We start from the raw sequence: 17,500 nt of genomic DNA, 5'->3' as shown, positions 1-17,500 counted from the left end.
TGCCGTTACTTCCGCCAAATGGCTTTGTAAACACGGGGATGCGGAAGATGAATTTAACCATCTCTCTCTCTCTCTCTCTCTCTCTCTCTCTCTCTCTCTCTCTATATATATATATATATATATATATATATATATATATATATATATATATATATATATATATATATGCGTGACTACCCATGACCCGTTGGGCCAGTATGTTATATTAGCTATAGAATTCATGTGACACTTGTGACGTAAAGAAAATATTTTTTTTTGACATAACAGAAACATTTCTATGAAAGTATATTAAAATGAAAAATCACGGACTGATCACTCAAGCATGAAAAAATCCTCCCTATTCGTGTAAAGTTACCTATTTTTCCGAATAATCGCTCAAAAATCGAAAATTAAACACGATTTTCCTACGAATCGAACGCCGACGAAAGTCATAAGCAGTAAAAACGCACATGAACCTATCGATGAGAAATATAAGAATGAAAAACCCATATTGGAATCCTTCAACCAAGTTACAGAAACTTAAAATCTAAAAAAAAAAAATTAATAAAACCTGAAGCAAAAAAAATAAAACCTAAATAAATAAAATAAAAACAGAAGGAAGGAAGCAAGGAAGGAAAAGGGACGTATAAAGTAATAGTAGTAGTAGTAGTAGTAGTAGTAGTAGTAGTCGTCGTCTTGGTTTTACTACAATTATTCTTATGTTAGTCAACGGGTTAAAGTTGTTTAGTTGTAAGAAAATAGCGACAGTACAGTTGTAATAAAGAATAGTTGCAAAACACCCCCACTCGTCCCATGTTAAATAATAATTTCGAAATAATAACGATAATATTTCAGTGCGCAGGTCAAAATCTGCAAAAAGAAGCGACTTGTGTTTATTTGTTTACGTTGTTATGGGTTAACCGGATGTCGTAAACCGGAAAGTGGGGTACATCACTCGTTACAAGGTCATTTGAGTTATATATATATATATATATATATATATATATATATATATATATATCCTGGCTTGAAGTAGAAACAGTACTGTATGTGGATGACTATATATATATATATATATATATATATATATATATATATATATATATATATATATACTTCGGAATAGTTTTTATTTAAAAATCAGTGGTTATGTAAACGTGAGATTGTTGGTTTACAAAATATTACTGGCAGTAATATTCTATAAGTTATCCCATCTAAACGAGAATTGCTCGATATGCAAGATAGAGCAAATAAATTAAATTGTAATTCAATGAATTTCAAAAAACTCTCATTGAAATGAAATGAAGTGGTTGAGTTTCATATCAAAGAATTTTTATTATTCTAAGCAAGACAAAGAATGGATAGGAGATAAACTTTCTAAAACATTCTTTGTCTTGCTTAGAATAATAAAAATTCTTTGATATGAAACTCAACCACTTCATTTCATTTCAATGAGAGTTTTTTGAAATTCATTGAATTACAATTTAATATATATATATATATATATATATATATATATATATATATATATATATATATATATATATATATATATATATATATATATTTCCGGCGTTGCCTGGTTATGAAATAAGCATGAATATTATATTTTACTTAATGCAGAAGTCTTATCTATTAAAAGTAGAAATACCGTACTTATAAAACGTAAGGATAAATTTCTTTAAGAAAATAAGTAAAAAAAAAAAAAACGAAAATAAATTTAGACATGTGCATGCAGGTATCACACTATTTCTAAACCGTGACCTTTTTGTAAAGAAAAATACTCGAGCTGAGATCGAAACCAAAATCTAAAGATAGTGAGTCAAGTACGATAACCATTGCACTAGCTTGACATAACTTTTAAAATGTGTTTTCAAACCAGCTCATACTTAACATAAGGAAGCTCTCATAGTTTAGAACTGCGCATGCGCAGTTGTGGAACAGTTGAAAATAGGTAAACATCCGGTGACCTTCCACATACCAATTTTCCGATTTTGATCCCTTAGCAGCCCTTTTTTCCAGATGAAAACCAATTAAAATGTATTCCACATATCTTAATATCGTATATACCAAATTTCAAGCGTGTAGATAAAAATGTTCACTTCTCTCTCTCTCTTTTCTCTCTCTCTCTCTCTCTCTCTCTCTCTCTCTCTATATATATATATATATATATATATATATATATATATATAGATATACTCGGGTTTTTTTATTCAAAAGTGATGGACTAATGAATTCAACGAGGTTGTTAGATAGTGCTCAATAAAAAGAGCTGATAATACTTGTTTATTGTTATATAAACATGGTCACATCCTGCTGCTACAAATAGCCACTTGTTTCAATCAAACAACAGATATCATATAACCTATTATTCATTGAACTTTTGAATAGTCAAGTCGCTGCCTGATGATATCTGTTGTTTGATTGAAACAAATGGCTATTTGTAGCAGCAGGATGTGACCATGTTTATATAACAATAAACAAATATATATATATATATATATATATATATATATATATATATATATATATATATATATCGGTGTAATAGCAAGACAGAGCATGCAGACCGCAGATTTATACATCAAAGTTTTTCTACGATAATGTACAAAAAAGCTAAAGATTTATTGAAGGCATCTCGCAAACGCAAGCAGAAACGCAAGCAACCGCCTGTTTTACCTCTGAGTAGTTTAGCCACGTGACCGACTTATTCTCGTCGTTCATCTCAAGGTGAACACCCTCAATGCTCTGAAATAATTCCTCCTTCATTAGTAATACGTACAGTTCCATCCTATAAAGAAAAAGAAACGGTGCAACGTTAAGCTTAACAATTTACGTTATTTTACTTTTTATTTTATTCTGCAATATTTTTCAATAATAATAGAAAAAGATTTTATATATGTATGCGAGTATTTATATTTTTCTTTATCGTGTTTCACAAGTACCGTCGATTGCCTCGTCCGTGTACTAATAAGAATGAAACAAGTTTTATGAGGTAATACACGGAGATGTTCGCTGAGTTTTTTCAAGGTTTTATTTAAAGAGAATAGTTTTAAGAGAGATAGAAAGAGAGACTATAATTTTTTTTTGCTTCTTTATTTTAACATTACAAAAACACTCGACTAGCTACAATCACTATCAACAATTTTTCCCTACTTTTTATCTTTGCCTAAATCTAAACGCACATTTCATGAAGAAAGCTGCTTTTCTATGACTACCCGCGTGCAGAACACTATTCAATTGTCCTGCTTCCCGGCTGATTACAATATGGTAACCATAAAAGTCAATGTAAACAAGTTCTTGTTGAGCTGTCCTGTTGAATAACCTAAATTCTACCCAATCCACGATTATTAATGATTATTACACCTCCATCTTACATTCATTACTCCTTATTCTCGAGTCACCTTCGGGCCTTGATAAGTGGTGACTCACTTGTAAATAAAAACTTCCAATCTTAACGAAATGAGTAATACAAACGGACAGACATCGAAGTAATATCCACCTAGAGTAACATCCGCTTATTTTTCTACGTTATTGACCGGAGTTCGTTCGCATGGCTTCCGTGAAGAGATTGATCTAAAAAAAACTAAGTTTTTTTCTGTCGCTCAAAAAACATGACAACATTCGTCTCGTTCAACTACGCTTTTGTCTACAGCGTTTGGTCAGTGCTCTCTGGCTCAAATTTATGTCACTCGTCTCTTGGACAGATGCTATTTTAGGGATTAAGATTTTCCTGACATGTACTAAGTGTGACCTTGATTAAAATGAACACTAGTTAACTTTATAACTATTACAGTAGGGTGCCAAATAGGTACAATAATATACGATTGAAAAATGTAACTATAATTCTTTGCGGAGGAGGTGTTATTTGATAAGAAAAGTTTATCAGGATAATGCATGCGATTTTTGAAGATGTGTTCTCTGTCCGTCGGAAGTGTTGTTCTGTGCAGTTGTAGGGGGTCTACCTTCCCAAGCTTTTCATTCTCGTCCTTTGAGAAGAAGTAAACTTATTCGATTATTTACGGCAATCGCTCTTGACAAAGCATGAAGTCACTTGATATAAGCAACCAAAATATACTACTTCAAGTAAAAAAAATAGGCAACTATAAATGTTATATGGATATATTCTGGTTAAAAACATCAATAATTCCCCCTTTGTTAGAAACATTGTCCATGGATTGTGAGAACTAAAGGAAAACTTATCTCAAAATCCATTATAATACGTGACCCCCATCAAAATGTAAAAAGTTGACATTTCAAAATATGGTAAATACGATGCATGAGGTAGGAATGGATGCTAAGTCATGATTTTGGGCGAATCATCTCTTTTTATCAGAAGAGTACCTTTTTGTATTTTTCATCTGCATTATTAATTGACGTGGATAATGTCGTGTTCAATGGCAGCACGATGAGAAAAAATATAACAGGCTTTCTGGTATCTCTTGCTGAATTAGAAAATAAATATCAAAACCTGAAATGCTTAATAGCAGCTTTCTTTTTTCATTGCAGTTTTTCCCCTTTTTTACGTATTTCTTAATGTTGTTTTTACTAGTTTGATTAACAATATGAAATCAATTCATATAAACACTGTTTAAATATGGCAGGAATGTAACAAGCTTCGGTGTTCGAATTTTATTAGATTTTATGCGTGTCAAATTTTAATATATGATGGCGTTTTCAGCAGCAGCAGCAGCAACAACAACAATAATAACAATAACAATAATAATAATAATAATAATAATAATCATAATAATAATAATAATAATAATAATAATAATAATAATAATAATAATAATAATAATAATAATAAGTGCCGCGCAGGAGCAAGCGCTCAGAGCAAGTATCACATTGATAACAAGGATGGAAGTTCTCTATGTCAACTGTGTGGACAGAAAGGTGAGAATGTACAACACATCGTCAGAAGTTGTGAGAAGGTAGCTCAAATGGAATACAAGAGACGTCATGACAATATTGCGTGAAAGGCCATTGGGATATATGCAAGAAGAAAGGGTTGGAATACAGTTAAAAATGGTACGAGCATGTTCCAGAAGGCGTGGTGGAAAGTGATAATGTGAAATTATTGTGGGATATGAATAATATGATAATGTGATTGAAGCGAAAAGACCAGAGCTAATCTTGTTGGATAAGAAAGGTACAGAAGACAACGAACATTGATAGAGCAGCGCTAGATGCGAATGTAGAGAAAAAAGAAATGAAAAAGGTTGGTCAGTGTTCTCTGGCTCAAATTTACGTCACTCGACTCTTGAACAGCTGCTGTGTCTGTGCGTGTGTGTGTGTGTGTGTCTACAAACCCAAATATGTATATACATCCGGACTTGAGATGTTCAAAAGTAGGGACTAATGAATACAATGAGGTTGTTAGATAGTGCTCGATAACATAGCATCCGTCCAAGAGACGAGTGACGTAAAATCAGAGAGCACTGACCAAACGCTGTAGACAAACGCGTAGTTGAACGAGACGAATGTCGTCATATTTTTTGAGCGACGCAAAAAACTTAGTTTTTTTTAGATCAATCTCTTCACGGAAGCCATGCGAACGAACTCCGGTCAATAACGTAGAAAAATAAGCGGATGTTACTCTAGGTGGATATTACTTCGATGTCTGTCCGTTTGTATTACTCATTTCGTTAAGATAGGAAGTTTTTATTTACAAGTGAGTCACCACTTATCAAGGCCCGAAGGTGACTCGAGAATAAGGAGTAATGAATGTAAGATGGAGGTGTAATAATCATTAATAATCGTGGATTGGGTAGAATTTAGGTTTAGGGAGACAAAAGGATTGTGGAAGTTGAAGAAGATGGAAGTTGTATCGATTATGATAGGAGCCCTGGGGAGTGTAACAAAAGGATTTGACGAATGGATTGAGAGAATTGGGGTCCATTCCGATGTTGGAGAACTTCAAATGACTGTCTTGTTGAGAACCGCGAATTACTTAGAATTTTTACCCAGCCATGGCTAAGAGGATGAAAGTATAGTACCCTTGTAGATTAAATAAGAGGTCATGTTCAGAATTCCGTGCAGATTCCTGAGTTCGACAGAAAGATTCACGGGTTCAACCAGATACACCTGAAGAAGATCAGAGGTTATATTGACCGAAACGTTGTTAAAAGTCACACTCAAGATGAGAACAGTAGTTCGAAGTATACAATTCTATATAAATAAAACAGTAGATGTGCGTGCGAAAATATTTAACCGATAAACTCTTAAACTACCGGTCACATAATAACACTGAAATTAACAGGAAATAGCAATCATACACGAAAGATTGTTTATAAGTGAAATCTTTTTTTTGACTGATGAATAACGCATACAGAAATATGTTGTCAAGGTGAAATACTAACTGTTTAATGTTGTTCATTATTATTCACTGTTTATATTTCTATTAATTTTGCGCATGCGCAAATTCTTTCATATGTACAAGTAGTTTCATTCTGATCTTCTCTGATCTGTCGGTGAATAGCCTAAACGGTAAGGAACACGGCTGACAAACTAAATATTTGGGTTTCGATTCTAGCTGATGGCACCCAAGTCATTTTTTTTTAATATTTAAAATCAGTACTTCGTATATATATATATATATATATATATATATATATATATATATATATATGTATATATATATATATATATATATATATATATATATATATATATATATATAAGCAAATAAATGAAAAGTCTGTATTCCACATTTCAGGATGTTGACAATCTTACTGTTTATTCATTTAAGTGCGCATGCACAATACTTGACAGCTCTTGTTTCGTAATGCAAAACCATTCATTTAATAATGATATCAATCGATGAATTTATTTCGCCCTTAACTCGTCAGAATGAAAAGCACTTATCAACTTTAAAAAGAAATACAAAATACAAAATTTGTGAGAAACGTTGCAATTACCTTATTTCATTTTATTACGCCATCTTTGAAATTTAAAATATTCAAATTAATTCTTAACGACAAATGTCGTTGATTTTAAGTAAAAATCGATTTCTGGTATTGACTTTCAATAAAATGAATCGACTCACCTGTTTATTAGTCCGTGAAAATACCTTCCATCGGGTTGATCAAATTTCTGTTTTATAACCGGGAAACCACTGTGACCTGTCGTCAGTAAAATGTTAGCCAGACCGGACACGCTCTCAAGAGAAGTAATTGTCACTACTGGTCTGGACATGACGTCTCGGGCAGTGTACAGCTCTGGGTTCATTCTGATTGATAGAAAACGGAAAAAAATTACTTAAATAAAATCTTTTAAAATACCTTTATAGTGTATCTGTCTTTCTTTCTCTGTCTCTTTCTCTCTCTCTCTCTCTTTATATATATATATATATATATATATATATATATATATATATATATATATATATATATATATATATATATATATAGTTACTTTGTAGGAAACTCCTCAGCGAACAATTGTACACGTTTCATTTATTTTCCCTCCTGGCGAAGAGACTACTCTCGAAAATTAGGGTCATCGGTACCTTATATAATGTACGACGCATGATGTTGCTAAATGAACGTAATATAATTGAAAACGATTGAAAATTTATTCTAATATTGTCATTATGTTTTTATATGGATACTCGTGTCCACGGTTTTTCCTACCATCCGTCTTGATATAGCCTTCAAACACAACTCCTTTCACACTACGCACCACGCTTCAAACAAACTGCAATTCTTACATATATGTATATAAAATAAAATACGCAGCCAATGCGCTCGAAACCAAATCACAACGTAATATTAAGAAATAAACAAATATTTTACTTTTTGGAAATTTATAACATAAATATATTTCGGAGCTATACTCCATCCTCAGTATGTTGTTTTCTTTCTTTTTTTCTTCTTCCTTCCCATGTTGTAAATTTGGAGGAAGAAAATATAAAAGATAATAATAAAGATAATATTACGTTGTGATGTGGTTTCAAGCGCATTTGATGCGTATTTTTTTAAAATTCAAATTAAATCAACGTTTCTATATGGAACTCACATCCTTGACGTTATTCTCGCGTTACCTACGCACTGTTCCAATATTTCAAAATACAACCACTAAAATACAACGCACTTTTCTTTCTCCAACTTTACAGCATGGCAAAGAAGAAGAAGAAGAAGAAGAAGAAGAAGAAAAAACGACAAAAAGAAAAAAACAACATACTGAAGATGGAGTATACCTCCGAAATATATTTGTTATAAATTTCAAAAAAGTAAAATATTTGTTTATTTTCTAATATTACGTAATGATTTGGTTTCAAGCGCATTTGATGCGTATTTTATTCAAATTAAATCAACTTTTCTATATGGAACTCACACCCTTGACATACACACACACACACACACACACACACACACACACACATATATATGTGTGTGTGTGTGTGTATGTATGTATGTATGTGTGTGTGTATGTGTGTGTGATTCCAGGTTAATATTTTCCCGAGATAAAGCAACGAATGAAGTTTTAACGAGGTTAATCCAAGAGTGCTTGATACCAAAGTAGAGCAACGTATACGTTTTATTGGTTTTACCTAAGCCTTGATATGTCGCTACACATCCATGAGCATGTTTCATAATTTCTATTACCCTTCCGATGTTAAATAATAATTTCGGAATAATAACGTCAATATTTCAGTGTGCAGGTCATGCGCGCATGCGCAACCGGATGTCGTAAACCGGAAAGTGGGTTACATACATCGTTACAAGGTCACATATATGTGTATATATATATGTATATATATATATATATATATATATATATATATATATATATATATATATATATATGGGTGTGCGTACGTGTGTGTATGTGTCTGAAAGGGAAAGGGGGAAGATGAGAAACAAGTTTGTAAAGATATCGACCTTTTTGATCCAATGATCAGTCTTGGCTCTGCCCGCAAGAAAGGAATACATTTGAGTTCCAGTAAGGAATGGCAGATTGGATGAGTGAAGAAATCTCCCAGCCACTTCGATACCATGATCGATAGCATGATTGGCAGCAAAAACTGAACGTCATTGGTCAGTTCCATCTGGAAAACAAACAAGACGAACGTAAAAAATCATTGTCTAAGTAACACGACAAAAACGGTACCCCCCCAAAAAAAAAACAACAAAAAAACTCGACCTTTGGCCACATGAGTGCCATCCCCTGAGTTGTTTCAAGCGTTCATGTTTTAAATAATATTTTTGAAGCGCATAATCATCTCTGAAGCACCTTTGTAAAGCTTTCAAAAATATGTTACATACATACATATATATATCCATATATATATATATGTATATATATATATGTGTGTGTGTGTGTGTATATATATATGTATGTATATGTGTGTGTATATATATATGTATATATATATATGTGTATATATATGTATATATGTGTGTGTATATATATGTATATATATGTGTATATATATATGTATATATATGTGTATATATATATGTATATATATGTGTATATATATATGTATATATATATGTATATATATATGTATATATGTGTGTATATATATATATATATATATATGTATATATATATATATATATATATATTATTCGATTTATTCAGTTTAACTCGTCCACCCATACACTAACACAAGCTACTGTTCTCGTAAAATACGCCCCACTTTAATAATTTCAAATTTATATTATCTATAAATCCAACTGCAGTAATTTTTTAACGATTTTCCAAAAAGGGTGAAATACGACTTCTCCATTTTTATCCTTCTCTTTTAGAGAGTTCGCACTTTTTATAGTTTTTTTTTCTTTTGAAGAGCTCTATTAAAAAGAAAATTTTCTACGGCGTCGACTGGTTCAGGGTCGCCCGAGGAAATCTCATTGACTGAAATAGATGGCTGTAATGTAACTGTTTACCTTGCTCTTGTTATCGAGTACTATCTAACAACCTCGTTGTATTCATTAGTCTTTAATTTGGAACATCTCAAGTTCGGATGTATATACATATATAGGTTGTAGACACACACACACACACACACACACACACACACACACACACACACACACACAGATATGCATATATATATATATATATATATATATATATATATAGTCTTTGAAGTTTTTAACCTTTAAAACTATACAAAAAATTACTTTTTATCATTCGTTAAAAAACCATCTAGTCAGTAAGTCATTTAATCACCTGCAATCACTGCATCAACTCTCTCGAATTTACTATAATATCAATTTTTTTTATTTTTCAATGGATCATCAGTTGTTTACCATGAAACACTGTTTCGGGGATTTAAAAAGAAAACAGTATATTACATCATGGCTCCCCAGCAGTGTTGATCAAACACCACTACCCTTAATCTTAGGAAGAAGACATGTTACAAACATTTGATCCAATTTCCTATTCTTAATTGCAATTACTAACCTTTTCATAGTATAAAAATGAATTTCTTACCTGTGCGATTCATCAATTTCCACATTTAAAATGGATACATTTGTTAATTTATCAGTCTTCTATTTATAAGATTTGGATTAATCCATTTAACTACTTATCATCCCCATTATAATTAGTAGTTTGTATATTTACATTCTTATTTATTTAAAATGAGATATATAAAGGTTAAAAATATGTTATTTTTACATATATACATTTTTTTATATATATAAATTTATTATATGTAATTATAAATACATTTTATACATTGCTAATATAGTTTTGGATTTCCTTTATTAATATAGTCTGGTTTATCTTAAACGATTCAAAAGCATCAGGATAACGAACAAATGCTTTATTTAACTTTTTAAATATTTTATTTTTATCCCCACCTTGTTTTATCATCCTTATTACACAGCAAGAAACTGGTGGTATAAAATCTGTTAATTTTAAAGTAACGCGAGCTATTCTCAAAAACTCTGACATAATGTTTTCATTAAACACAAAAACAGGGCAGGTGCTATCCTTATATATATAAAATTATTTACTATAATAGTTATTAAATACCTACAGACACTAGTGTTTCATTCTTTCGGGAATCTTCAATGCAGGGTGTCACGATTAACACCAGTCGATAGATTCGTACCTGACGACAGAAGCCATCTCTAGCTTCATTAGCAAGGACCGTATCCAATCGGCTACCGTTAACCGCGTGAAATATCGTTGAAATTTAAACATTTAAAAAATATTTTTTACGTCAGTCAGAGTGATCTACTCATAATACGATGATCTTCGCATAAGAGCTAAATTGACCAACTTAATTGAAAGTGCTCAACGATAAGAAACGAGTTTCTTAAAGGGGCTGACATAATTATGTACTATAATACTTATTAAAATGGTATATATATATGTATATATATGTATATATGTATATGTGTGTATATATATAGGCATGTATGTATATATGTATGTATATATGTATATATATACATATAAATATATGTATATATATATATACGTATATATTTGTAACTTAGATCTTATTTCTTTGCTCTGACAATTATATTGAAAACTACTTTTCTACTTCAAAAGTAATAAAACGAATTTCTTAATATACTCAGTCACGGACATGCGAGCGACTACATGAGTTTACTTTTTTCAGCGACTACTATATATTGTGTACAGTATAATATTCAATAGAAAAATTGTAAATGTAATAAATACAAAAGTTGCATCAATAAAAATATCATTTTCGCGTATGCGTATTTTACGACTATACGACGCTGGGAAGACACTACTACATAATGGGTAATATATATGATTCTATAATAATAAATTCGAAATTTCCATGAATTAAAGTATTATATTTTCTGTATGAACTCACACTCTTGACGTTATTCTCGTGTTGCCTACGCACAGTTCAAATATTTCAAAATACAACCGCTGAGATACAACGCGCGGCTCTTTACAAACAGACTTTTTTCATCCAACTTTACAACATAGCAAGGAAGAAGGAAAAAAAAGAAACAAAACAACATACTGAAGATGGAGTATATCTCTGAAATATATTTGTTATAAATTTCAAACAAGTAAAATATTTGTTTATTCTCCTAATTATTATGTTGTGATTTGGCTTTCAAACGCACTTGTATTTTATCATTATATTTTAGCATATTTTACGACTAAGCAACGTTCTTCCCACAATAACGCATTTCATTCTTTTTTTTTTAAAGTTCTTTCGTACACTCACATGTTTTACAACGCTCTGCCATAAAACGTATTTAAAACAAAATCTCCCTCCCCAACACTTAACGCCATAGTCGGCTTCGTTTTCAGACGCCCATCTTTCCCAGTACCCACTTGCTTCTCCTTTTGACCACCTGGTGTATTTTTAATTACCTTTTCTCTCCTCGTTCTTCCCTGTGACACAAATTTGCGCACACGTACTAATTTCATATCGCTAAAACGGCTGCTGCTAATATTTTCGCTAGTCAGTTATCCTACGGCCGCTGCTGATTTTCTCACACACAAGCCATTTTATTATATTATCGTATATTCAGTAACAGTACTGTACTTTGAGTGGCTATCACCCTGCTTGCATTGAGCTGGTTTTCTCCTGAGCACGAACTGCATCTCGAGATATTGTACGCCAATTTCGTCGATCCTGGGACAGTTCACACAAAAAAAAAAAAATGGCTAACCACTCCCGATTTCTTCCCAGTAACCAACTACTTGTGGAGTCGATAGTACCGTGAGGTCCTCCTTAATAATTATCGCCCAGATTTTCAACTATCCATCGAGATATTTGTGTCAGGAAGAGGAAGGAGAACGTGGACCTTGTGAATGAGCTATACCCCCCTCTCTCTCTTTAAAAGAATATACAAAAGTGAGAATTGTTCGTCTTACTAACGAACAACCTTGATTCGTCCACCGGATATTGACTCCCGCCTTACGGCATTGTCCCACGGTATGGATCAGTTTATGCGTAGGGAACGCATGTAGTTCCACCACAATAGTAAGGCACATTACTGTTTCTCTTGTTCTCTTTTTCTCTCTCTTTATCCCGGGCCACTCTCAGCGAACATCTCCTTGTGTCCTCTCTTTTCATGAAAAGAAGCTTATTTCTATAGTAACCACTAGACGAAATAGAGATAATGACAAAAAAAAAAAAGTGGCGGCGCCAGATAATTACGTATAAACACATCGCACTTCTTTCATTTGTTATTGAAAATGTTACGATTTCTCGGATGTTAACTATTCTGTACTCTTGTACATAGATAAAGAACGTTCTGTGATTAAAAATGCGCCATTGTAAATACAAGAAAAATATTACCATAATGACAGTCACTGCCATCGTCAACCGGGTGACACCTCCAAAAAAAGAAGCTGCTCCGACGAGGGCAAAAGCTCCGGGATCAATCCACGACCAATTATGGGGGTCACGGCTCCCACTGTACATGAGTATCTTAACAAGAATCACGCCAACGAATCGACCATAAAGACCACCAATAAATCTGAAATAAACAAATAATTAATCTACCGATGTGTGCGTATGTAAAAGTTGTGTTCAATAAGTAATATCCCTGACCTACTTCCAGATGCTATGCTTGACTGAAAGTTTGCATTGCAATAATTTTATATCTCTATGTGTTATCTGGAAAATGACAACTTTGAACTCATAGAAGCTTTGATTTCCAATCGTTTGAACTATGTCAGATGTACATTGGAGCATGTTGAATGTCACGCAGTGATTCAGTTTATTATTATTATTATTATTATTATTATTATTATTATTATTATTATTATTATTATTTCAAAGAATGTTCACCACAGAGGACTTTTGGGTAAAATAAAGGAAAAGTACGGCAATAATGCTCCATCACATGACCTTGAAAAACACCTAAAACCAGAGATAACATCAAGGCCATTCGCCTCCTTTCTGACATTGATGAGGCATCTGTCAGTTAAGTTTAGGCTGCAATTTCTGACGATGAACGCGTGATTATTAACCAAATAGCCTAGGAAGTCAAGATTAGTACAGGATGCTTGGTAACTATAATTCATGAATATTTGCATATGCATAAGGTGTCTGCCAAATGGTCTCTGAGGTTGTTGACACATTTCCGGAAGCGAGGACGCGTCGCTTGTTCACGGATGAATTGGGAGATGTGGTAAAAAGATGAATCAAGTTTTTCAAGAGGCTGGTGACACAGGATGAAACCTGGACCAATCACTTTGATCCAGAGACCAAAGTCCAATCAATTCAGTGGAGGCACCTGAACTCAGCAGCTTCAAGGAATACAAGAGAGTGAACCCCTACGCTGGCAAGGTCATGCTTACAGTCTTTTGGGGGCCAGGACATGGAAAGATTACAAATTTACTTTTAAGGGGCACACAATTACAGGAGCTTATAATGCTTCATTATTGAAGAATGTAAGAGACGCTAGCTAAACTAAGAGGTAAGGAAAGCTCTGCCATTCAACTCTTGCACAATAACCTTTCGTTTTTAGAACACGCATGTTGGCCAATGAAATCCGTCTCATCCTACATATTTGGTCTTACACTCTCTGGCTTAATGCCGTTTTGATTTCCGAATCTCGACCTCCAAAGCTGTATTAACCGATGGGCAAAAATGTCTAACTTTGGGTTGTTCTCATTTATAGACACAGACTAATAAGTGTGTACCGTTTCGTTGCTCTACTGCAGTTTAAAGTGGATCAGAGGCATTACTTATTGAATGCCACTCGTATGTCTTCGTGCTAGCTACTTCATTGTGAAAGGCAATTGTTATGTATCAACTTGAACAAGCAATATTTCAGCCTGAAATCAACATATACACAGATGAAAAAAAAAAAAAAAAATTTGAATAGGTTTATGGACATCGAAAGCACTCTAAGCACGTTGTGCACTTGTGCAGTTTATTGTGAAATTATGATTGTAAGTAACGCATTAGTAAATAGTTGCTTCACGTTTTTGAAGTCGACCTTGTATTTCATAACTTTTAGAAAATTGTAAGGAATCTACGCTGTCGAATAAAAAGTGATTTCTCATTTAAAAATTCTTTGAACATCCTTAAGTTTTAAATATTGCAAGTTTGTGAAACTATTTACACTTAATCATTTTATGAATATATATATTTTTTGAAATTACTCCAGACAAGGCAGGAAGATAATTTATGTAAGGAGCTAAAAATGCTACTTCAATATTAACAATAATAATAATAAGGAGCTAAAATGCTAAAATATTAATAATAATCAAAAGGAGCTAAAAAATTCAATTCAATATTAATAATAATAATAATGAGCTAAAATGCTAAAATATTAATAATAATAATAAGGAGCTAAAATGCTAAAATATTATTAATAATAATAATAAGGAGCTAAAATGCAAAAATATTAATAATAATAACAAGGAGCTAAAATGCTAAAATATTAATAATAATAATAAGGAGCTAAAAATGCTAAAATATTAATAATAATAATAAGGAGCTAAAATGCTAAAATATTAATGATAATAATAAGGAGCTAAAATGCTAAAATATTAATGATAATAATAAGGAGCTAAAATGCTAAAATATTAATGATAATAATAGGGAGCTAAAATGTTATAATATTAATGATACAAATATGGAGCTAAAATGCTAAAATATTAATGATAATAATAAGGAGCTAAAATGCTAAAATATTAATGATAATAATAAGGAGCTAAAATGCTAAAATATTAATTATAATAATAAGGAGCTTAAATGCTAAAATATGAATAATAATAATAAGGAGCTAAAATGCTAAAATATTAATAATAATAATAAGCTAAAATATTAATAATAATAATAAGGAGCTAAAATGCTAAAATATTAATAATAATAATAAGGAGCTAAAATGCTTAAATATTAATAATAATAATAATAGCTAAAATGCTAAAATATTAATGATAATAATAAGGAGCTAAAATGCTAAAATATTAATAATAATAATAAGGAGCTAAAAATGCTAAAATATTAATAATAATAATAAGGAGCTAAAATGCTAAAATATTAATGATAATAATAAGGAGCTAAAATGCTAAAATATTAATGATAATAATAAGGAGCTAAAATGCTAAAATATTAATGATAATAATAGGGAGCTAAAATGTTATAATATTAATGATAAAAATATGGAGCTAAAATGCTAAAATATTAATGATAATAATAAGGAGCTAAAATGCTAAAATATTAATGATAATAATAAGGAGCTAAAATGCTAAAATATTAATTATAATAATAAGGAGCTTAAATGCTAAAATATGAATAATAATAATAAGGAGCTAAAATGCTAAAATATTAATAATAATAATAATAAGCTAAAATATTAATAATAATAATAAGGAGCTAAAATGCTAAAATATTAATAATAATAATAAGGAGCTAAAATGCTTAAATATTTATAATAATAATAATAGCTAAAATGCTAAAATATTAATGATAATAATAAGGAGCTAAAATGCTAAAATATTAATAATAATAATAAGGAGCTAAAATGCTAAAATATTATTAATAATAATAGCTAAAATGCTAAAATATTAATGATAATAATAAGGAGCTTAAATGCTAAAATATTAATGATAATAATAAGGAGCTAAAATGCTAAAATATGAATAATAATAATAATGAGCTAAAATGCTAAAATATTAATAATAATAATAAGCGAAAATATTAATAATAATAATAATGAGCTTAAATGCTAAAATATTAATAATAATAATAATAGCTAAAATGCTAAAATATTAATGATAATAATAAGGAGCTAAAATGCTAAAATATTAATGATAATAATAAGGAGCTAAAATGCTAAAATATTAATGATAATAATAAGGAGCTAAAATGCTAAAATATTAATAATAATAATAAGGAGCTAAAATGCTAAAATAATTATGATAATAATAAGGAGCTAAAATGCTAAAATATTAATAATAATAATAATGAGCTAAAATGCTAAAATATTAATGATAATAATAAGGAGCTAAAATGCTAAAATATTAATGATAATAATAGGGAGCTAAAATGTTATAATATTAATGATACAAATATGGAGCTAAAATGCTAAAATATTAATGAGAATAATAAGGAGCTAAAATGCTAAAATATTAATGATAATAATAAGGAGCTAAAATGCTAAAATATGAATAATAATAATAATGAGCTAAAATGCTAAAATATTAATAATAATAATAATAATAAGGAGCTAAAATGCTAAAATATTAATAATAATAATAATAAAGAGCTAAAAAATGTGACTTCAATATTAATAATAATAATAAGGAGCTAAAATGCTAAAATAATAATAATAATAATAAGGAGCTAAAAATGCTACTTCAATATTAATAATAATGGCCAACGATAAATCTAATATATAAGCGGCTATATGTCTGTCTGTCTGCTTCCATATTTTCAAACTCTATCTTCTCTGAAACTAAAAATCGCAGAGCGGTGCTAGGGGTTTCAAATTATTGGATTTTTTATGGGCTGTTCTTTTATGGGTCTTTAGCTGGTTAAAATTGTTTTTTTTTAAAAGGGTAAAAAATAGGTAAAAATTGAAACAATCGTTATAAACATTTT

The 17,500-nt window shown here is 30.7% G+C and overlaps 1 protein-coding gene across 1 annotated transcript in view; it reads right to left on the bottom strand.

The window, feature by feature from the left end:
• LOC145254658 (chloride channel protein C-like) overlaps positions 1-17,500 on the bottom strand; it is a 159,135-nt gene that overhangs the window by 10,505 nt on the left and 131,130 nt on the right. The window contains exons 13-16 of the mRNA XM_080113308.1: positions 13,238-13,418; positions 8,865-9,031; positions 7,028-7,210; positions 2,659-2,770 (exon numbers count right to left, since the gene is read on the bottom strand). Of these exons, the coding sequence (XP_079969434.1) occupies positions 2,659-2,770; positions 7,028-7,210; positions 8,865-9,031; positions 13,238-13,418 (643 nt within the window). The remainder of the gene's footprint in view (positions 1-2,658; positions 2,771-7,027; positions 7,211-8,864; positions 9,032-13,237; positions 13,419-17,500) is intronic.

The sequence above is a fragment of the Euprymna scolopes genome, chromosome 30 (assembly GCF_053919585.1).
Source record: "Euprymna scolopes isolate OS-2025 chromosome 30, ASM5391958v1, whole genome shotgun sequence".
Taxonomy (NCBI): Eukaryota; Metazoa; Mollusca; class Cephalopoda; order Sepiida; family Sepiolidae; genus Euprymna; species Euprymna scolopes.
The sequence above is the reverse complement of the archived record's forward strand: the minus strand, read 5'-3'. Positions and strand labels throughout refer to the sequence as shown.